The 19,334-nt window shown below is 45.6% G+C and overlaps 1 protein-coding gene across 2 annotated transcripts in view; it reads right to left on the bottom strand.

The window, feature by feature from the left end:
* Positions 1 to 19,334, bottom strand: part of CLU (clusterin) — a 210,684-nt gene that overhangs the window by 142,357 nt on the left and 48,993 nt on the right. For both annotated transcript variants that reach the window (XM_078649963.1, XM_078649961.1), the window contains exons 2-3: positions 7,570 to 7,683; positions 647 to 795 (exon numbers count right to left, since the gene is read on the bottom strand). In XM_078649963.1, coding sequence (XP_078506089.1) covers positions 647 to 795; positions 7,570 to 7,675 — 255 coding nt within the window. In that variant the 5' untranslated portion in view covers positions 7,676 to 7,683. The remainder of the gene's footprint in view (positions 1 to 646; positions 796 to 7,569; positions 7,684 to 19,334) is intronic.

Below are 19,334 nucleotides of genomic sequence, written 5' to 3'. Positions count from 1 at the left end.
ACACATAGTTCACCTTCAGTGCTCCTACGTAGTCGTGAGTCGTAGCACGCCGCATTCCGTAGAGGTTTGCGAAGACCCCGATGATGAAGCATGACACCAAGGGGCCTTTTGGTGTGTGAGGGGTATTTAAACAACACTGGTTGCTCCCCACCACTGTAGGGATCACCGACACTATCCTAGTGGATTCTCTTTGTTTATACATATTGCCAGGGGAGACAGAATCCACTTCTCCCTCTCCCTCCCCCCTTTTGTTAATTATTGATGCATTCATTGGGGCAGAACATGTTTCCCCCTGTCTGCTTGTACCCCCATTTCCAGCACAGCATGGACTTCACAGTCCATGCCGTGGGGGAACATTTTTGCCCTTCCCATTGCGGTGCCCTTTTCCAAGGCAGTGCCATCGGAAATGCAAAAGGACCATCTCTGTCTGCATGAATTGAATTCGTAATCAGGCGGCCGGTCTGTGAGTGGCTTTGGTGGTACTGTGCCGGCGGAGAGCCGGAGCAACACCCTCAAAGTCATAATCGGGCCCTTGGAATTGCAGGCAGATTTTCTGCATTGAGGAGCATGTTTCCATAGTAGCCATGTTGTTTTGTTTATGTGCCATGACTAAGCCTGTTCTGCAAGAGGAGCTTGGAATACTCACCTCCTTATTGCGCCTTGTTTCCTCCAGCCTTTCGATGATGGCTTGGTGCTTTGTTCCAGCCTTCTCCTTCAGTTTTTTCATGGATCTCACCCCTTCGAATGCCTGGTTCATCTCATCCATGAAGTACGCATTGGTATCATCTGAGATTTCTGTAAAATGAACATCTCTAAGTTGATTCTGCTTTATCACCATAAAATCACTTCCTCACTTTGTACTGTAGTGCAGAAAGAGTGCAGAGAATGCTTCAATATTAACATGTAAATACAAAAAATAGCAGATTACATGATAAAACAAGTGATTTGCACCTATTAAGCAAAATAGAGAGAGTAGGTATTAAGACAAAATATCGAATAGAAATATCAAGACACAGAAATATCAAGGTTTTAATATTGTAATACACAAACATCATGATTAGGCCTGGGCGGAGTACCGCTACGTGGAACTCTGTGAAGTGACCAAAAACTTTTCAAGTGCCAGATGTTTGTCCTGCGCTGTAAAATCAGTGCAAACAGCACCACGTGCAGTGCAAGAGGGCACTGCTTCTTTCTACCACTCGATTAGATGTTCTATTCAAGCGGCAGCCTCCTCAGCGCGAACCAAAGGTTAATGAATGCGAGCGGTAGTGACCATCTGCGACCACTCGCATTGACAAATCTCAAAGGGAGGTGGTCTGGTGTAAGATTTTCTTTGCTCACACTTGCCAACTTAATGCTTGATGAGCAGGGACTCCAACCGCTATGCGGAGTAGTATAAACTCTGCGAACTCCACAAGCAGAGCGGAACTTTACGCCCAGGCCTAATCATGATGTGGGAATATCATTGACAAGAATATCAATTTTCTAAGGTAAGTACAATCAAGGTTAAAAATATCTATTTTGCTAAAATAATTTACAAAAATATAGTTGTGAAAATCATTTTTTAATTATCTTTTTGTATTTTATTATATGTTTTAATTTTATGATATATATTGTTTGTATAATTATTGTTAATGTAGTTTGCCGTTTTTTTGTTATTTTTAAATGTAGTTTAGTAGTTAACTGTAATTTTTAGTGTTGTAGCAGTTGTGGGGTTTCCAGGGCTACAGGGTGAGAAGAAAATTTAATATAATTATTCAGTAATTAATTTTAATCAGAATTAATCATTTAAATGATAATTATGTAAATTGTGTAATTAATAAATGTTTACATTTTTTATTTTAAGTGCAGGTTGTGGTATTTGTAGGGGTAAAGGAAGCCAAGTTAATTATAATGAATTAATAGTTGATGTTTAATTGATAATTATGTAAATTGTGTAATTATTATAATTGTGAACATGTATTTTAGGTGTGGGTTAGTAGGTTTTTAGGGGTAGGGACGGGAAGTTAATTAAGAAATGTATTTATAATTCTTTATTTATTTAATTTTTACATATGTAAATTGTGAAATTATCATATTTGCTAAGTTATATTTTAGGTGTGTGTTCAATAATTTCTAAAGGAATTGAGTGAGAAGTTAATTAATAAGTAATTACTAATTAATTAATTTTAATTAAAGTATTTTATTAATGTATACTTTCAGAAAAAAATGAATACATTTTCTTTTATATGTTATATATTAGCTGTGTTTTGTTGTGTTTGTAGGAGAATAGGGTGGGAAGTTATTTAAGTAATAATAAATGTAAAAAATGTTTAGCATTTTTTACAAATTTGTTGTTTTTTCTTACAGAGTTTTATATAGCGCGAACTTGACCCGAATCGGGTATCAGAGCACCTTACACAGCACCAGTTGCATTACATGAGGACACATTCATTTGTGTTAGGCACGGAGAGATAAAGTGATTTGGCCAGAATAACAGGATGTTCAGCATCATTGCTGATACTCGAACCCAGTTCCCCAGATTCGAGGTCGACCGCTCTAGTCATTAGGCCAACTCCTCTCCCCATTAGACCAACTCCTCTCCCCTAATGTTAATTGTGTTATACCTTTTATTTACTGTAACTACTTTTTAATTGTTGGTTGTGATGTTTGTGGGAATATTGTTTGTTATTTTAATTAAATTAATAATATTTTTATATTTACATTTTAATATTTTTGCTTACTTTATAGAGTTGTTCAAATATGTTATTTGTTTGAGGTGAACTACTCTCTCTCTACTGCTGCACAGACTGGAGTAGGAATAGTACAATTTACCCCTCCCGAGTCCAATGCTTTTCCTACTGGTGTATGGCCTGGAGTGGAAATAGTCTATTTATTATTTCTAGAGTTTAACAGTTTTGCTCATATTATTTAAATACATATTATTATTATTTGCCTTCGTATTTAATGTTATATTGTTATATATATATAAATTAATATAATTTTAAAGATAGTTTTAGTAAAATGTATTTTGCTTTATTGTTTACTTTTTATGTATAATTAAATTGGCAGTATTTTTAATGTTTTAGTAGTTTATTTGTTACATTTTTTACTTAATATGTATGTGTATGTAAATATATATGTATGATATATTAGTAAATTTAAAAGAAATTAGAAAATTATGATATACATAAAAATGTATATTTTGAAAATTAGTTTTACATGATATATGTGTATATAAACACACACATACATATGTGTGTGTGTTTGTTTAAATTAGTATAGTTACATATATATTTTTAAATATTACACATTTAATTTACATTATATTAATGTTATATGTTAAAAAATGTCAAGACTTAAATACTTTTAATTTTATGGCCCTAATTACAATGTCGCGTGGAATTGAGTCCGCCCAACACCGTTTTATGATGCAACCACACATTGTGTAGTCGCAAACTCCTATTTCTCTATTGGAGCTTGTGCTGTGGGCGGTTTCCGCCAACAGCACAAACTCCCATAGAGAAATGGGAGTATGTGTTAATCCCTGCACTGTGTGGCAGGTATCTGATGGTGCCTGCCACACAGTGCAGGGATTTACAGAGGGGAACCATAGGGGCCCCCTCGGCCCCCAACCAGCGGCCACGGGGAGAAGGGGGCCCTGCACTTTCTGACAGGCTTTCCATGTCGGAAAACCCAGCATTGAAAGCCTGTCTGAAACCGACATCATAATCCTGACTGTGCTCCTGTTGCACTTTTACTAATAAGGAGTTGGACATTTTGGGTAGATTCCCAAAGGCTGGTATAATCTTCAAGTTCCCCGTAATCATACTATGAATGTTTTTGTGAATCGGTGTCAATGTGTTCCGTTGGTGATTTGAAGATAAAGCTTTAAGTATTATATGCATTTCATGCCACCTTCTATGGTTTGGTGAATGGATAGACAGGAGTAATCATATTGCTCTGCCATCTTTGGAAAAAACCTGACAACGGTACAACAGGAACCCTCCTACACATTTCTGACTTTTGTGGGACAAGTACCAAGGCTGGCATGGAAGAACCAAAAACAAAGCAAGTCAAATATGAGCCCACATTCTTCATACCCTATACTGCCCCCACACCTTATAAGTGAGATAGCTATGATGTGCCTGAACCTTTCTAAGTGGGATCTCTTCACACCTGCAGGAAGGATCTAATGAAATCAGCAATAAAAACACTTCATTGACTATCAGTGGAAACCAGAGTTAAAAACATCATTTTTTGCACTGTTCACAATGCGTATTGTGGAAATTCTGACTACCTTCAGAAACTAAAACGGCACCATGCCACAACCAGATACCTTTACTCCCTGTCTGCCCATCTGATCAATCAACATTCCTACAAGAGGTTGAAACCCAGAAGCAGATCTGTGGGGATGTAAGGCCTGACATTCTGGAATGCCCTGAGTCTAGACTTGAGAGCTGAACTCAACTACTTGAAGCTCAGAAAGCTGAATTTGTCAATCTTACTTTTACCTGAGTTCAACACAGCACAGGGGTCGCCCTAATAAATCGATCTTTATTACCTACGCGACTCGACTTGACTTTATTTAATCTAACAATCAAAGTGCACTACTGGATTCTGCCAGCTCTCTGAAGTAACCCAAATAGGACAAACAGCACTCTACAAAACTCTCTAAAATAAGCAAAATAAAAAAAAAATATGAATGTATTTGTGTGTTGTTTAGTCTTCTTTGCCTATATAGGCAAGCCCATGAATTATGTGGTAGTTTAAAATAAAACAGTTTGACACAGGAACCTATTAATTTAACTCAGATGAGATGTAAATCTGACTGAGGGCCTCTGACCGGTCTTGCTCTTCTATTCAACCAGATTACTTCTTGCTCTTTAGGTAACTTAAACTAGGGAAATTAGTTAAAATATGAAAAACATGTATTCCCTTTTTTGTGTTTGACTAGATAGCTGAACCAGTCTGGATATCTCAGCAGTCTGGAGTTCCAGAGGCTGAGGCTCACTCTTGTAAAATCAGATTAAGGAGGGTACCAAAGAAAAATCCAGTTCAAACTGTGGAAAGTTAATTGTTAGATCCTTTGTACTCAATAACAGGCACATGTCTACACGTACTCTTAAAATTATGATCACACAAGGATTGTCACAAATAAACTCCCATGTGGGCAGCTCCAATATTAATGTTATTAGAGCTTGAACATGCAATGTGAGCTGCTGTCTTTACAGACAACCCAAAGGAATTTGTTATGTAAAGAATATCACTTCTACAACACACAGGAGTTGTCATTGTATGTAAATTAATGCATGCGGTACTCTGAAGGGCAAAGATAACTAATCACACTTTTATAAAAACACTTTACATTTATTCACTATACTAGACTGGAACATATCCTGCAATTGGAAAGAACTTGTTATTTTGCAATTCTAATCATATGTTCACAAAATATATTCAAAGTGTTTTCATCACGTGCACAATTTATTGAATTTTAGACAAAAATGAATCTAATAAACATTTTACATATAGCAGCCTATTAATCTAAACAGTTACATTACATTTCCTAGGTCCTTGGATATATTTTTATGTCCAGGCTGCTATTTAGAGCAAAATTCAGGTTGTAAAATAAAACTCTTCATAAAGTAAACAAGATTTATTGTGTTGGGAAAACAATTGCTGGCGTCCGTATTCTTTTATGTCATTAAGTGGTGGATTAATTTGTAGAGATTGTCGATGCTTTAGCTATACAGGCCGTCTTAGAACTCACACAAGGACCTGTACTTAAATTATATGCACATATTTATTTATTTATTTAATTTGATTATTTGAATACGTGTTCATCGCACTATAAGAGATAAGAATATGATAAGGGCAAGGGTAGACCGTTTGGTTGTGTCTATAGAGTCACCGCCAAAGTTAAAAAAGCAGAAGCCATTACCCATGTGACCCATTGTGGATGAACCATGCAGAGTGGTGTAGGTCACCTGGTGTGGTGAAAACTCATCCCTGTGGGGCCATGTGATGTGATAAGTATATAATGTCATGACCCACCACTCTATCTTAGGACCATGCAGAGTTATGGCTTCCGAATGCAGACCCGGCGCCTCGCTTTTGTGGCTGGGTTGTGCCAACTATAACTGTGAAATCAGGTATGGTGCTTAACTTGGAGTAGGGGTGAGTAAAACACCTATCCTCTTAGTGAATATATCAGTAACGCAAACTTGCACTGGTTTTCTTCGTGATTATATCTGTCACAAAATGAAGAGATGGTAGATTTTTTATAAATCTATTGAGTCATCAAACATGATAACACCGGTCACAAATGGCCAGCGGCATTTTATCTTCAAATGATCGTGAGGAATCTACGCCTTTGGTGTACCCCTGTGGATTGTTTGGCTGTTTGAAGGACGCCAGCGTGACATAGCCCTGGAGCGGATTGCTTTAGCCTGAATTGGGTGTATGTCCCTCTGTCCAATTAGGAGGGGCGTACATATAACCATTTTTTACTGTCCGTCACTGCCAGGCCTTGTCAGTGTTGCTAGCAATGCTGTTGAAACGATCACCTGCTTGGCGGTCATTTCTAAATCTGGCGGGCGGCATCTTCGTCAGGGCGATGGAGTAATTTAATCTGCTGCTCTGGCAGAGAAATGGGCCTCCTGCTAGTATATAAATCTGGCCCCAAATTCATGACTGTGCAGATAGTGCAGTCATCTTGGACAAGTTCATTTGCCTGATAGTGATCAGTCTAATTTTTGATTTGTTTGCCAGAATCAAGTTTATAAACCATTAACCATTAGTAGACGTGTGTCGGCACTGGTGATATTAATCTTTTATGCTAGGATGTTGATACATGTCGGTCATGCTGCATGCATATGTATAGGGTTATTCCAGGGAAGGGATAGAGCCGTATCATATGCCTGCAAGTCAACAGGAGCATTGCAATTTAAGATGGGGTGTACCCTACCTTCATTAGATCTGTGTCTGTCACATGTGGGGCCATCTTTTTAAGAATAAGCAAGCGTGTCTCCTTTTCAATGCTTCAACCGTACCCGTGATGAACCAGTGTTTTGCAGCTATCAATGCAAAATCTTGGTAAGAAGGATTTTTGTGCTGAAAACATGCTATTTAGTAATGGTAGTGCCAACTATGGTGATCTATAGTTAAACAATAAATTATCAGCTACCTATAAATCACCTGTCACTGCCACAGACCGCACACCAACAATATGCAATGATACTGGTGAGATTTCTACCTCTGGAACTCTTCTGCTAGAAGCTTCATGCTGGAGTGAAAGAGACATGTTGCTGTGCTATGCTTACTAGGTTAAAGATAGTCAGGGCTGTACAGATCCAAACAGTAGATCTGCTTTAAGTAACACATGCACATTTAGATCTTTGAACTTGGCGTTGTGTTTTTTAATTCAATCTGCACGCAACACGTGATCTGACACGATGTTTGCAATGAGTTCCAGGGGAATCAGCACCAGATCAAAACACACAGCAGCATGGAGGGCAGTAACAGTCACAGCAGTGCCAGGGTGCAGGTGATACCCTGGACCAGACAGGCAAAAACTCTTACTGAACTTACTTTTGAGATCCACTGGGGTCACCTGGGTTTGACAGGACACCAGCACTATTCCCATAAGAAAGAATGCTAACAGCAAATTCATTTTCAGATCTTTGGAATCCATCATTTTGGGTGCTGGAAGACAATAGAGTGACAATGTTAATGAATCTTCACAATACATTCATCTTATTGCAGGAATGGATAGAAATAAATTAACAATCGTGGCATTAGTAAATCACAACAACCACCTCAAAAGGCATCTCAGCGCTAACAACAGAGACACAAAAGAAAGAAACCTGTCCCTCCAGAAAATAATTACTTAAGATTAAGTGAACATCCATGTTTTCAGAAGCATTCCGAAAAAAACAAGGTTGGCAGCTTGCTTTAGAGTGAGAGGAAGATTGTTCCACGTCTGTGCCGCAATAACAGATAAAAATATATGATAGTCTAAGAAAGGAGGGAGGGGTTAGTTTTCATTTCAACAGAATCAAACACCAAAAAGTCAAAAGAAACTATTATAGTATTCTAAATGTTAGATTTATGTTTTGGGTTTATTCCCAAGGCGTAACAATTTGTGGAAACACAAAATCAGTGCAATCTTTAAGTCAATGGAAAGTTATTTTTTCACACCTTCTGAAAGAAAACGGATTCCTAACTGTGGATTCTTGTGGAACCTCAAATGAGGTTGATGGGGTTCAAGGTGAATGGGGTCTGGCTAGCCAACTGGGTGCGGTCTGTCAGAAAGGAGCAAATCAGCAAAATGTGGGTCCTTGGATGCTGGCTTCATGCAGTCGTTGGATAAGGATGGGGTGAGAGAAGGTGTTGAAGTCTGAAGAAATGTCCAACAGGATGAGGGCCACAGTGTCACTTCTGTCCATAATCATCTAGATGTTGTTGATGAGGATGGTCTTAATTCTGTAGTTGACAAGTATTTTTGTATAGCTGAGAACATGTCCCTACAAAAAGATTGTATAAGGAGTGCTTGAAAAAAGGTGTTTCCTGTGCTTCATCCTATAGACAAGAGGAGTTAAAATACCTCAGTTGGAAGTTGGAAATGCTTTTAAGGTGTGGCTTAACTTCTTTCTGTCAAAACAGGGGTGTTGTGACAAGCAATGAGAAGTCATTTGAAATGACTGGATGATACCAGGAAAGGGTTCCTGGTTCTTTTAAATTTGTATTTCTTGACTTCTAACCCAGCACACTCTTGCTTATTCTGTTGAGTTAAAACTAACCTCCCACCCGACTCTCTACCCTTTTCATAGCAAGTTTTTAGGTTGCTGCCTACTAGACAGCACAGCTTTCTGTGTGCTAAAGACTTTTTGGGGAGCTTACATGGGAATACATACCACCCATTTCTTACAATTGGCTTTGTGGTTTGTAACTCAAATTTGCTTGTTTTCTATTTGCTGGCTTCATTTGTTTTAGATGTCCAGCATGTCTTTGTTCCACCCATGGAGCATTGCCTGTTTGCTGTATTCTTCCACAAGTGCTCACTTTCTTTATACAGGCCTTTAACTTTGTTCTTATATTGTCACATTTGCTATGCATTCAAAGAGAGATGTCAAATATCAGATTCTAAGTAGATCAAAACAAATCCATACACTAGGTTATGCTATTTCCACACATTCTTGCGAGAAATGCGCATGAAGAAGTTGCGGAAGAGGGTAGCCCGGGGCCGCCGCCGATAAGTTAAGGAGTTTTCTGGGTCTTTTAAATAGATTTTTGAAATGTTTTAATAGCACGGGCAGGAGGCCAACTCTGCAAGTCTGCAGAGATTTGCCTGCTCCGCCTACTTCGCGGAACGCAGAACAGTCAAAATTCCGCACATTGTGTGGGCGGAACGGAGTTGTCCGCCTACCCTTATTCATCATCATTTGTGTGCTGTATAATTTTATCAGTAAAACTGTATGTCTGTGCCAATGTAAAGGTTGTTTCAATAGAAAATGTGTTGCTGTAATGGCAGTGCGCTACCACACCATGCATATTCCACTCTAGGCCACTCCGCTACGTGTCTCCCAACTACACCACTCCACTCTTCTCTACGCCACTCACTCTACTCCACCCCACGCCACTCTGCTCCACGATACTCCACTCTACTCCATTCCACTTTATGCCACCCCACAACTCTTCACTCCATGCCACGCCACTCTACTCCACTCTATGCTGTGCTACGTCTTGTAACCCCTTGCACGCTGATGACGAGCTGGGCTCGTCATGAGGTAGCCTCCTGCTACGCTGATGACGAGCCCAGCTCGTCACGTAACATGCGGTTTCGCAAAAGTCAGCGTACGAGCGGAATTTCGCCCGCACGCATGCGGTTAATGACACTATGCCACTCCGCGCCAATCCATGACACCGTACGGCACTCTAGTCCGCTCTGTGACACTCTGCTCAATGACACTCCACTCCACTTCACTCCACTCTCCTCTACGCTACTAGTGTTTAGCCCTGCTGAATAGTAGCTATGCTGGTGTACAACATGGCTAAAACACATTGGCTAAGCCAATAGCTCTTGCATAGGTGAGACGTATTGGCTTTGCAATGCTTGTTCATCTAAGAATGGAGAAGAATTCCTTTTTTTGTTACTTTAGATCATGAAAACAGCCATGAGGATACGGTTATCCTTCAGGGATGCCCCAGTTGTTCTTTACTGGGGTATTGTGATCAAATTTCTTTAGTGTGGACAGAGGCATTCAGGATGCTTTTGAGAGAGCTCGTCGTGAGTGACTTTACTTTTTTGACCTCTACACTGGAGCCAGCTTTCTTTCCCTGTTAGGCTGCTTTTTTATGCTAGATGTTATGTAACCTTCTTTACTGAAAGACAGAGAAGGGTTTGGGAAACATCTTGTTGTTTAATTTTATAATACCAAGGGTGATTTGTTGTAGACTTGCAAAGTTATATCATGGTGAGGGGAGTGGCGGCTTCTCCGCCAAAGTGGAGGAGCGTCGCCCCACTGCCATGAAGCAGAAAAAGACAGGAAAAAGAATAATAATAACATAATGTTATTATCATTTTTTTGGTCCTCCTGCTGCGGCAGCTTTGCGTGATTTGCTGGGCTGCAGAGCAGGGGAGGAGTGGTCGCACCTTCCTAAGAGCGCAATGACTGTTTGGTCAGCCATTGTGGGCCGGCCATACAATCATGCGCACATTCCCTGTTCTCCATGCAGACTGCCTTACTGTTTCATTCCCGACGCGAGGAGGGACGACGGAGAGACGCGGCGGTAAGGTAAGGCAAGCGCAGACTTATCGTGGTGAGAAAGCTAAATATAGGCATGTAGAGAGAAAGAGAGAGGGGAGAGTGAAGATGGAAAGAGAAGACCATAATCAAGAGCGCAAAAGAGAGAGAAAGAGAGAAGAAAGAAAGAAAGAAAGAAAGAGGAGGATAGAAAAAAGCGACTGACTAATGAGCAAGGAGAACGGAACCGTGAGAGTAAAAAACAAGAATATACAGAAAGCAGGAGAATTTTTTCTAAATGAGACAAAGTCATAATAGGACATTTAAGTGAGAAAGTAAGAAAGCCTGAGACAAACTGGCAGATATTTAGGATAGACCAATACAATAGTACACAATATGCGGTGTAGTGTCCGGAGACACGGGACAAGGGAATGCCTAGGCCGCAAAGTGGGGCCTAACTATAACGGATCATGAATGACGCAACACTGGCTAACAGTTAGGGCCAAAGACCTCGAGCGACCTTATGACCGTTTATTTAACCTCAGGGGCTGCCCCGCCCCCAAGGCGTATGCGTGCGTGCGTGCGTATGTGTGCGGGCCGGGTGGCTCCATTACTACATCCCTCCAAACTCACAGATCAATAGTCCCGGCCATGAGATGTCTTGAGTCAGTTCATATTCCATGCATAGTCCTTTAATCGTTGGTTGGGGGTCGGATTGGGTCGCAGGTGATATCGTTGGCTTTGACGACTTTCCAGACCTCCTGTCTCCACTGGTTGCTCAGGGCGAAGTTGATCATTGCTCGATGAGGTTCCAGGGCTGATGTTGTCGGCTGGTTCGGGTCTCTGTGAAGTCGATCTTTCTTCTTCTTGTGGGGACGTGGGTGACTCCATGCGCGCTGGCTCCAGGTCTCCGTCTTCCGCTTCCTCAGATGCAGAGCCGGCGTGTCCACTTTCACGAGAGACACGCTTAAACCATGACACGTTTCGAGTCACGGCTCGTGTGCCTCTGGATGCAGACACCATGGTGCCGTGCACATTCACGATCTCCCACACTTCTGGTTCAAAGGCTGAGTCATATTTTGAGTGTCGGTGTCGGTTCTTGAGGACCACTTTGTCTCCAACTACTAATGACCTGGCTTGGGCTCTCCTGGCTTGACTGGCTTTGTCGTTTGTGCGCCTCCGTCGATCTTGGGTGGCTTCGTGGTTTATTTCCGGGGGGCACCAGGTAGGTGTAGCTGGCACGCAGTCTCTGGGTACCTTCTTGAATACTAGGTGCGCGGGAGCGCAGCGGGTGGTCGAGTGGGGTGTCTGTCGATATGCGCTGAGGAACTGTGACAGGCACTCTTCGGCGTCCTCCCTTCTTTCCACGCCAATTTGCAGCGCGCGGTTCAGAGTCCGCATAAATCTCTCGACTTCCCCGTTTGCCTGGGGCCATTGTGGAGTGATTTTTCTGTGGTGGATGCCCCGGGCGGCGAGGTATGCCTGGAAGTCTTTCCCCTGAAAAGGAGGGCCATTGTCCGACCTCACTTCATCTGGCAGGCCTACCATGGCGAATACTCTCTCCAGGGCCTTCTTGACATGGTGGAACGATGTGGAGGGTACAATTTCCACTATTGGAAAATGGGAGTAGGAGTCGATTAAGACAAGGGTGTGCCGTCCATCTGGGAATGATCCAAAATCCACACTTATTTTTGACCATGGCTCTTTACAGGGATCTTCCGTGATCACAGGGTGAGGAGCAGGTTCCCGACCTGTGATTGTGCACGAATGGCAGTTGCCAACCTCTTTCTCTACTGCTGCGTCCATGCCGGCGAACCACACTTTGTTGCGCAGGCGTCCTTTTGTTTTTGACACCCCTTGGTGGCCTTGGTGCGCGAGGCGTACGACTTCTCCTTACAACCTTGCAGGTACCACAATCGCTGTCCCTCGGAGGATCACACCATGGGGTCCGACGCTCAGCTCGCTCTGAGCCCTCCACAGTTGTTGCCTTGCCAGCTGTTCCTGGGGCATGAGAGCGCTGACTCCATCCAGAAAATTTTTCCAGTTCCTATTTGCCAGCGTTGCTTTTACTTTGATGAGGCATTCGTCCTCATCTGTGGCCTTTCCGATGTCTTCCAGCGTCAGGGCTACTGGGCAAGCGTCTTGAGAGATCATTCGGACGTATTCCTCAACGTCGTCTTCATCACTTCCAGTTTGGACTGCATTTGAGGAGCCGGGGTGTCTTGATAGGAAGTCCGCAGGGTTGTCGGCTCCAGGCCGATAGATGACCTCGAACCGGTATTTTTGGAGTTGCACAGCCCATCTTTCAATCCTGGGCGGGGCGAGCCTAGCGGTTCCTGCAAACAAAGGCACAAGGGGCTTGTGGTCAGACACTACTTTGAACTCATGTCCAAACAGATAGAGGTGAAAATGCTGGCACGCCCATTTGATGGCCAGTGCTTCACGTTCAATTTGGGCGTACCGCATCTCCGTCGCGGTCAGTGCTCTGCTAGCGTAGGCTGTCGGCACCCATTCATGGGCTTCTGTCTCCTGCATGAGGACGGCCCCCAACCCAACGGGACTCGCGTCCACAACGACTTCCGTGCGCCGGTGTGGCCTGAAGTATGCCATGACTTTATCGTCCATTAACGCAGCCTTGATTGCCGCGAAGGCTTCATCTTCCTTGGCAGTCCACGCCCATGGTTGGTTCAATTTGGTGAGGGTGCGTAATGGCTCGGAGAGGGATGCCAATCCAGGGATGAAACGACCACAGTATGTGGCCATCCCCAAGAAACTTCGGACCTCAGTAGCTGACATTGGTTTGGGAGCTGCCCGGATGGCGTCCGCTTTCTTCGGATCGACCTGAAGTCCCTCCCTGGAGAAGATGTACCCGAAGAAGTCCACTGATTCCTTGTAGAAGGAACATTTTTCTCTATGGAGAGTGAGGCCGTGATCGGCAAGGCGCTGCAACGTGGCTCGGAGGTGAACGTGGTGCTCTTCCAAGGTTTTGGAGAAGACAAGGATATCATCACTTAGGTTTATGACCCCTGTTAAACCTGAGAGAGTCTCCCTGATGGCGTTCTGGAAAACTTCAGCCGCAGACGACACCCCAAAGCTCAGACGTTTGTACCTCCGGAGTCCGACATGGGTGGAGAATGTCGTGATGTTGCGGCTGTCCGGGTGAAGCTCAAGCTGGTGATATCCAGCATTGAGGTCTAATTTGGAAAACCAGCGTGCACCGTTGAGATCTGCCACGATGTCGTCCATAGTTGGTGTTAGATGCCTCTCCCTTTTCACTGCTTTGTTTGGAAGACGCATGTCCACACACAGGCGTATTGCACCTGGCTGCTTCGGCTTAGGAGCGATCACGAGCGGCGATACCCAGGGCGTCGGGCCCGACACTTTTTCAATTACCCCCAATTCCTCAAGTTTGCGCAGTTCTTCCTCTACTTGCTTCCGCAGGTGAAACGGCACTCGTCTGTGTCGGAGGGCAGTGGGACGGACCGTTGGGTCAACGTGTAGTCTAAACTTTCTTCCTTTTAAGCATCCGAGTCCTTTGAAAAGGGTCGGGAAGTCTCGCAAGATGGCATCCGCGTGCAGTTCATGCACTTGTCGCGCGAAGAATACCAGTTGTAAATCTTCCGCCGTGTGGCAGCTCAGGAGTGTGCCACGCTTGCCCCCGGTAACATGGAATTTGGTCTTGACTTGTTGATCGTTGCAAGCGGCTGTCACTTCAATTACTCCCCTCAGAGGAAGCGGGTCGTCGCTGTCGTAAGTGTATATCCTTGCGTTTGAAGGAGACAGTGGTGGGCGTGGAGACAATAACTCATATTGCGTGCTGTCCATCACATTTACTGAAGCCCCAGTGTCAATGAGTGCTTGCACGGGAGAGCCAGCAATGGAGATCTCACACATCGGGGGTGGGCGTCTTCTAGAACCTTCTCTCCCCACGAAGGAGACAAAGAAAACATTGTCATCATCATCGTCGATGTGGAACGCTGATCTTGAGGCATCACTGCACGGGCCTTGATCTTCCAAAGAGAGTTGCCGCACCGCCTGTGTAAGGCCTCTTCCGCTCGAGCTAAACCGGCGGTTCCCGCTGCTGCGACACACTTTCGCAAAATGATTCGCTTTTCCGCAGTTGGAGCATATTTTTCCTCTCGCGAAACACCTTCCACTTGCAGGGTGTTCCATGCCGCAGTTCCCACAGGGGTTCCGGGAAGTGGCTTGTGTGGCTCCCCTTTGCGTTTGTGGCCGGCGCCTTATAGCATCTACTTGTTCCTCCTTGATGTGAGGGGTCTTTGTGGGGGCGCCAGGTCGGTCAAGAGCAGCTTGCATCTCGTCAGCTCTGGCGTTGGAGAGCTCATGCGAACGCGCAAGGACAAGGACCTCGTCGAGAGAGATACGTGGTTGCCTAAGGATGAGGCGTCTGAGTTGTACCGACCGGCACCCTTGGATCAACTGTGCGCGAATTTCTAGGCGCTGGTCAGGAAGTTCGCAGGCAATAGCTAGTTTCCGTAACCGGGCATAGAAAGAATCAATGGGCTCCGTCTCTCCCTGCCTGGCTTGGCGCAGCTTAAACCATTCGTAGTCAGGGTTCACCCTGGGGTCGAAGTAGAGATTTAATGCCCGTACAGCAGCTTCGTAGTCATGTTCTCCTCCACGATCTGGCAATGTCTCAAAGAGTTCATACAGCTCATCCCCACCATAACACATAAGCAAGGAGCGTTTGACTTTGCCATCAGTCTCACGGACACCGATAAAATAGTGCTCCAATCTTCCAATCCACAGACGCCATCTAGCCGCAGCCGTGGGTGGATCCGCCAGCTCGCTGAACGGAGGAAGCGGCGCAGCAAGGCCATGCCCAGGGGGGGCTGCAGCAGCGGTTGTGGCAGCACCAGGAGCCGGACCAGGAACAGCAAGGGGCATGGCTGGGGGACCAGTTGGAGCAGGCGGTAGGTTCTGTGCAGGTGTCGCGGCAGCAGCACCACCATCGGCTTGCTGATTGTTCATTGTCGTAGCAGTAGTAGGGACACGTAGGGAAAAACGATGAGAGAGGGTGAGGCAGGGTAGGCGCAGTGATGTACAGATCCCACGTGGCAGAGGAGAAAATGCCGGGTAACTAGGCTTTTATTCCAAGCTAGGCGTGCAGAAAATATGCTGTAGGACAGGCTCCAAACAGCCAAGGGTGCAGTGTTGGTTGTTGAGGCGGTCGATCTGACAGGAGCGAGCCGAAATCACCGTCTGGTTCAAAGGCCGAGTGAAAACAAAACTCCTTTCAGTCAATTTCAGCGTCCGCCCAATGCGTGTGTATACGCAGGGCCCTTCGCACCGGTCGGCAGCCTGAAATCTGAGCTGACAGGGCTTACGCGACTTTGTGCAGTGTGCGCATGCGCGAGCCCACGGCTCTGAGCGCGGCCGCTGAGGTACAGGCGCGAGGGCCGTTGTTTACCCCCCGAAGCGCCAGCGGCAGGCGGTGAAGCGCACACAGAGGCGGCAGGTAAGTGAAGGCAGCGTGAGCGACGGGAAGCGGCCAGAAAGGCTGGGTGGCGGGCGTCGGTAGAGGCCTCAGAGAAGCGCAAGCTCACCTGACGCACCACGGCTTGGCGCACACGTCACACACGGCAGCACCACCTCAGGGCTCGGCCGAACAGGGATGACCGGCACAGCTGCGTGGCGAGGCACGGGTAACGACAGTCCGCCTCGTCGCCAGTGTAGTGTCCGGAGACACGGGACAAGGGAATGCCTAGGCCGCAAAGTGGGGCCTAACTATAACGGATCATGAATGACGCAACACTGGCTAACAGTTAGGGCCAAAGACCTCGAGCGACCTTATGACCGTTTATTTAACCTCAGGGGCTGCCCCGCCCCCAAGGCGTATGCGTGCGTGCGTGCGTATGTGTGCGGGCCGGGTGGCTCCATTACTACATCCGGGACGTGAGGGAGGGGGGAAAAGAGTGAAAAGAGCAGTTAAAGAGCGGAGAGAGAGAGAGAGAAAACAGGCTGTGTAGGGTAGGAAATAGTGAAAGGAAGTGAGTGAAAAAGAGGAATATGAAGAGAGAAAGAGTGAAAAAAGAGAAATATAGGTGAAGAGGTAGGACTATTGAGAGGAGGTTTGCGACGAGAGTATCAAAGAAAGATAGCTTTGAGTGATAAAGTGTGGAAGACAAAATCAAAAAGACTTCAAAGTGAACGAAAAGTTGCAAAAAAGCAGCGATGAAGAATAAGGCACTCAAAAAAGAGACAAAGAGTAGGAGTGTGCAAAGAGTGTGGAGAGCATGGGAAGTTGAGCCAGGACGGAAAGTTCTGACAGCTTGCGAGAAATCGTATATGTACTGGCGAGGGCTGCACTTCTTACATAACCTGTTCCCAGAAGCAGACTGCCTTATGTAAACTCTGCCGGATTTGGATGGAAGATGCTGGAAAGCAGCTGAGCCCTGTCAATTCCTGGCCCTGGTCCGTCCCTCGCCTCTCACATGAGAGGGGCCAGGGGCGAGGGAAGGGGGTGAAGGGAGCGGGTCCATGTGCATCTGTCTAGTCTGGGATTCACAGGAAACACGTTTCAGCCCCCAGCTGTTTCCTGTGTTCCGGCTGTACTGCTCTTCCTAAGTTACTGCCAAGTTACAATGAATTAAAAAGGTAGAAGTGAGTGAAACATTGTTTTTATACCGCAGTATTGTTTTTCCCCTCCGCCATACACCGGGGCCTTCGCTAAAAAGTTCATTTCAGCAAAGTGCATGCACTTCACACCGTCTGCCCCAAGCCTCTGTGAGCTTCAGCGGGCATTCTCTGCTCGTGTATATGTCCCTCTCGGCTGCCTTACACCCTTCCATGATGTTCTGACTGATACCATTCCTTGTAACTGGGCCCCTGGGATTTCACCCACCTTCTGGCTATGTCGCGACTGGCGACTGCTAGCCCTGCATTGACCCCTCATGGAAACCTCGCACGTGCTCAAAGTCCGACCTTAATTTCCCTTTCAGGTTGCACTTGTATCACTCTTGGGCGCCCCTTGTGGTAAACCCAGGTACCTGAAGCCTTTTAGGGCTGTCCAAGTGCGCATGCGTGCCCTGGTTCTAATATCCTAAGGGGAAATACCATGCATTTCTCCCAATGGATACAGCAGCATGGGGTGTTCAATGAACACCGTGAACCCATCCAGGACTCCCCTGATCGAGGCCAGGATCCACACTATATAACAGTACGTCACCTGCACACCAGAGAATTCTAGAACCCCTCCCCCCTATTCCCCCGCTCCCCAATCCATCTCAGTCACCCGTGCACTGCATCTTTCCTGACCCAGCAGGCCAGTGGTTCGACGCTAAGGGCAAACAGTAGAGGCGATAATGGACATTCCTGCCGGGTGCCTTTGGTCATCGGGAAGGACCCATTTGTATCGCACTAGCTTCGTGTATAGTATTTTTGCCCTGAACAGGAACCCAGCTCCGAATCCCCTCTTGATAAAGATGGTGGAAAGGAAGCTTCACTCGATGGAGTTGAACACCTTTTTGGCAGGGCCGGACTGGGAACCAAAACCGGCCCTGGCAAAGTGCTCGCCCGCCCCCCTCCGCCCCGGGGAGTTGTGGGTACCGCCGAGCTCTTTGCCGCTATGCTGCAAAAACGGCCCTGTAACAAAATCAGCCTCCAGGGGCCCAAAACCGGCCCCCACCCGCGCAGCGCACCGGGGGATTGCCCGGTGCCCGCTACGGCCAGTCCGGGCCTGCTTTTTGGCATCTCGGGACATGCAGCCACTGGTTCTGTTTCGGACTGGGAGAATTCTAATGCATTCTTAGGTCTCCTTAGGTTATGTCTAGTTGCTCTGACATAAATCCCTCTTGGTCCGGGTGGATTGATGAATGAATACATTTTTTTTTAAAAACACTTTATTGAGGCAGATGTTGCAAACCACAGTTTCATATGAAGAAAACAATGTCATGTTACAGAGTCTGTACGTAAGATTGTCAAGTAGCTTAATCCGCAAAGTGATGAGTACGTAAGACAGACATCTGGGTTGCACCATGCAGCATGAAAACTGTTACAGTAGAAAACATTTTCTAATAAAGCAACCTAAACACAAATTGCACAGTACCAATAGGTCAGAAAACAAAGAAAGAATAAAAAAGGACAACAAAATGATAAGTAGAGTGCAAGACTAGTACAGTAAAGCTATCAGTATCACATTAAGTGGCATCCTAGCCAATGACCACATCACCATAAACGTATACCCGGAACCTTTCCACCCAGGAAGGAGTTGGACCAGCAGCATGAGTTCGTATAGTGCCGAGTCGTCGGAAAGAGCTGAAAGGTGGGCTGCGTGAGCATGGATGGGACATACCCCTGCATAGGCCCGAAGACCCCTAGTATCGGGAACAGCATCGGGTCCCCGCCCAGCAGGCCCCGTCTCCACACCAAGAAGGTAGTGGCCAACAGTCGCAGAGGCACAAGAAGTGTGGAATGCGGGACCCAAGGTCTAACCCACTCCGGTCGGATTGTTGGGATGCAGGGACTGGGAGGGAGCCTCTAGCGTTTTCCGTGAAATGTATTGGCGGTACGGACCCCAGATGTCTGTAGGGCGGGAGGAGGCCGGGAGTTGGTCAGAATACTCCACACTATTTACATTGCAGAATGCCA

This window comes from Lissotriton helveticus, chromosome 6, assembly GCF_964261635.1.
Source record: "Lissotriton helveticus chromosome 6, aLisHel1.1, whole genome shotgun sequence".
Lineage (NCBI taxonomy): Eukaryota > Metazoa > Chordata > Amphibia > Caudata > Salamandridae > Lissotriton > Lissotriton helveticus.
This window is presented reverse-complemented; position numbering and strand designations above follow the sequence as displayed.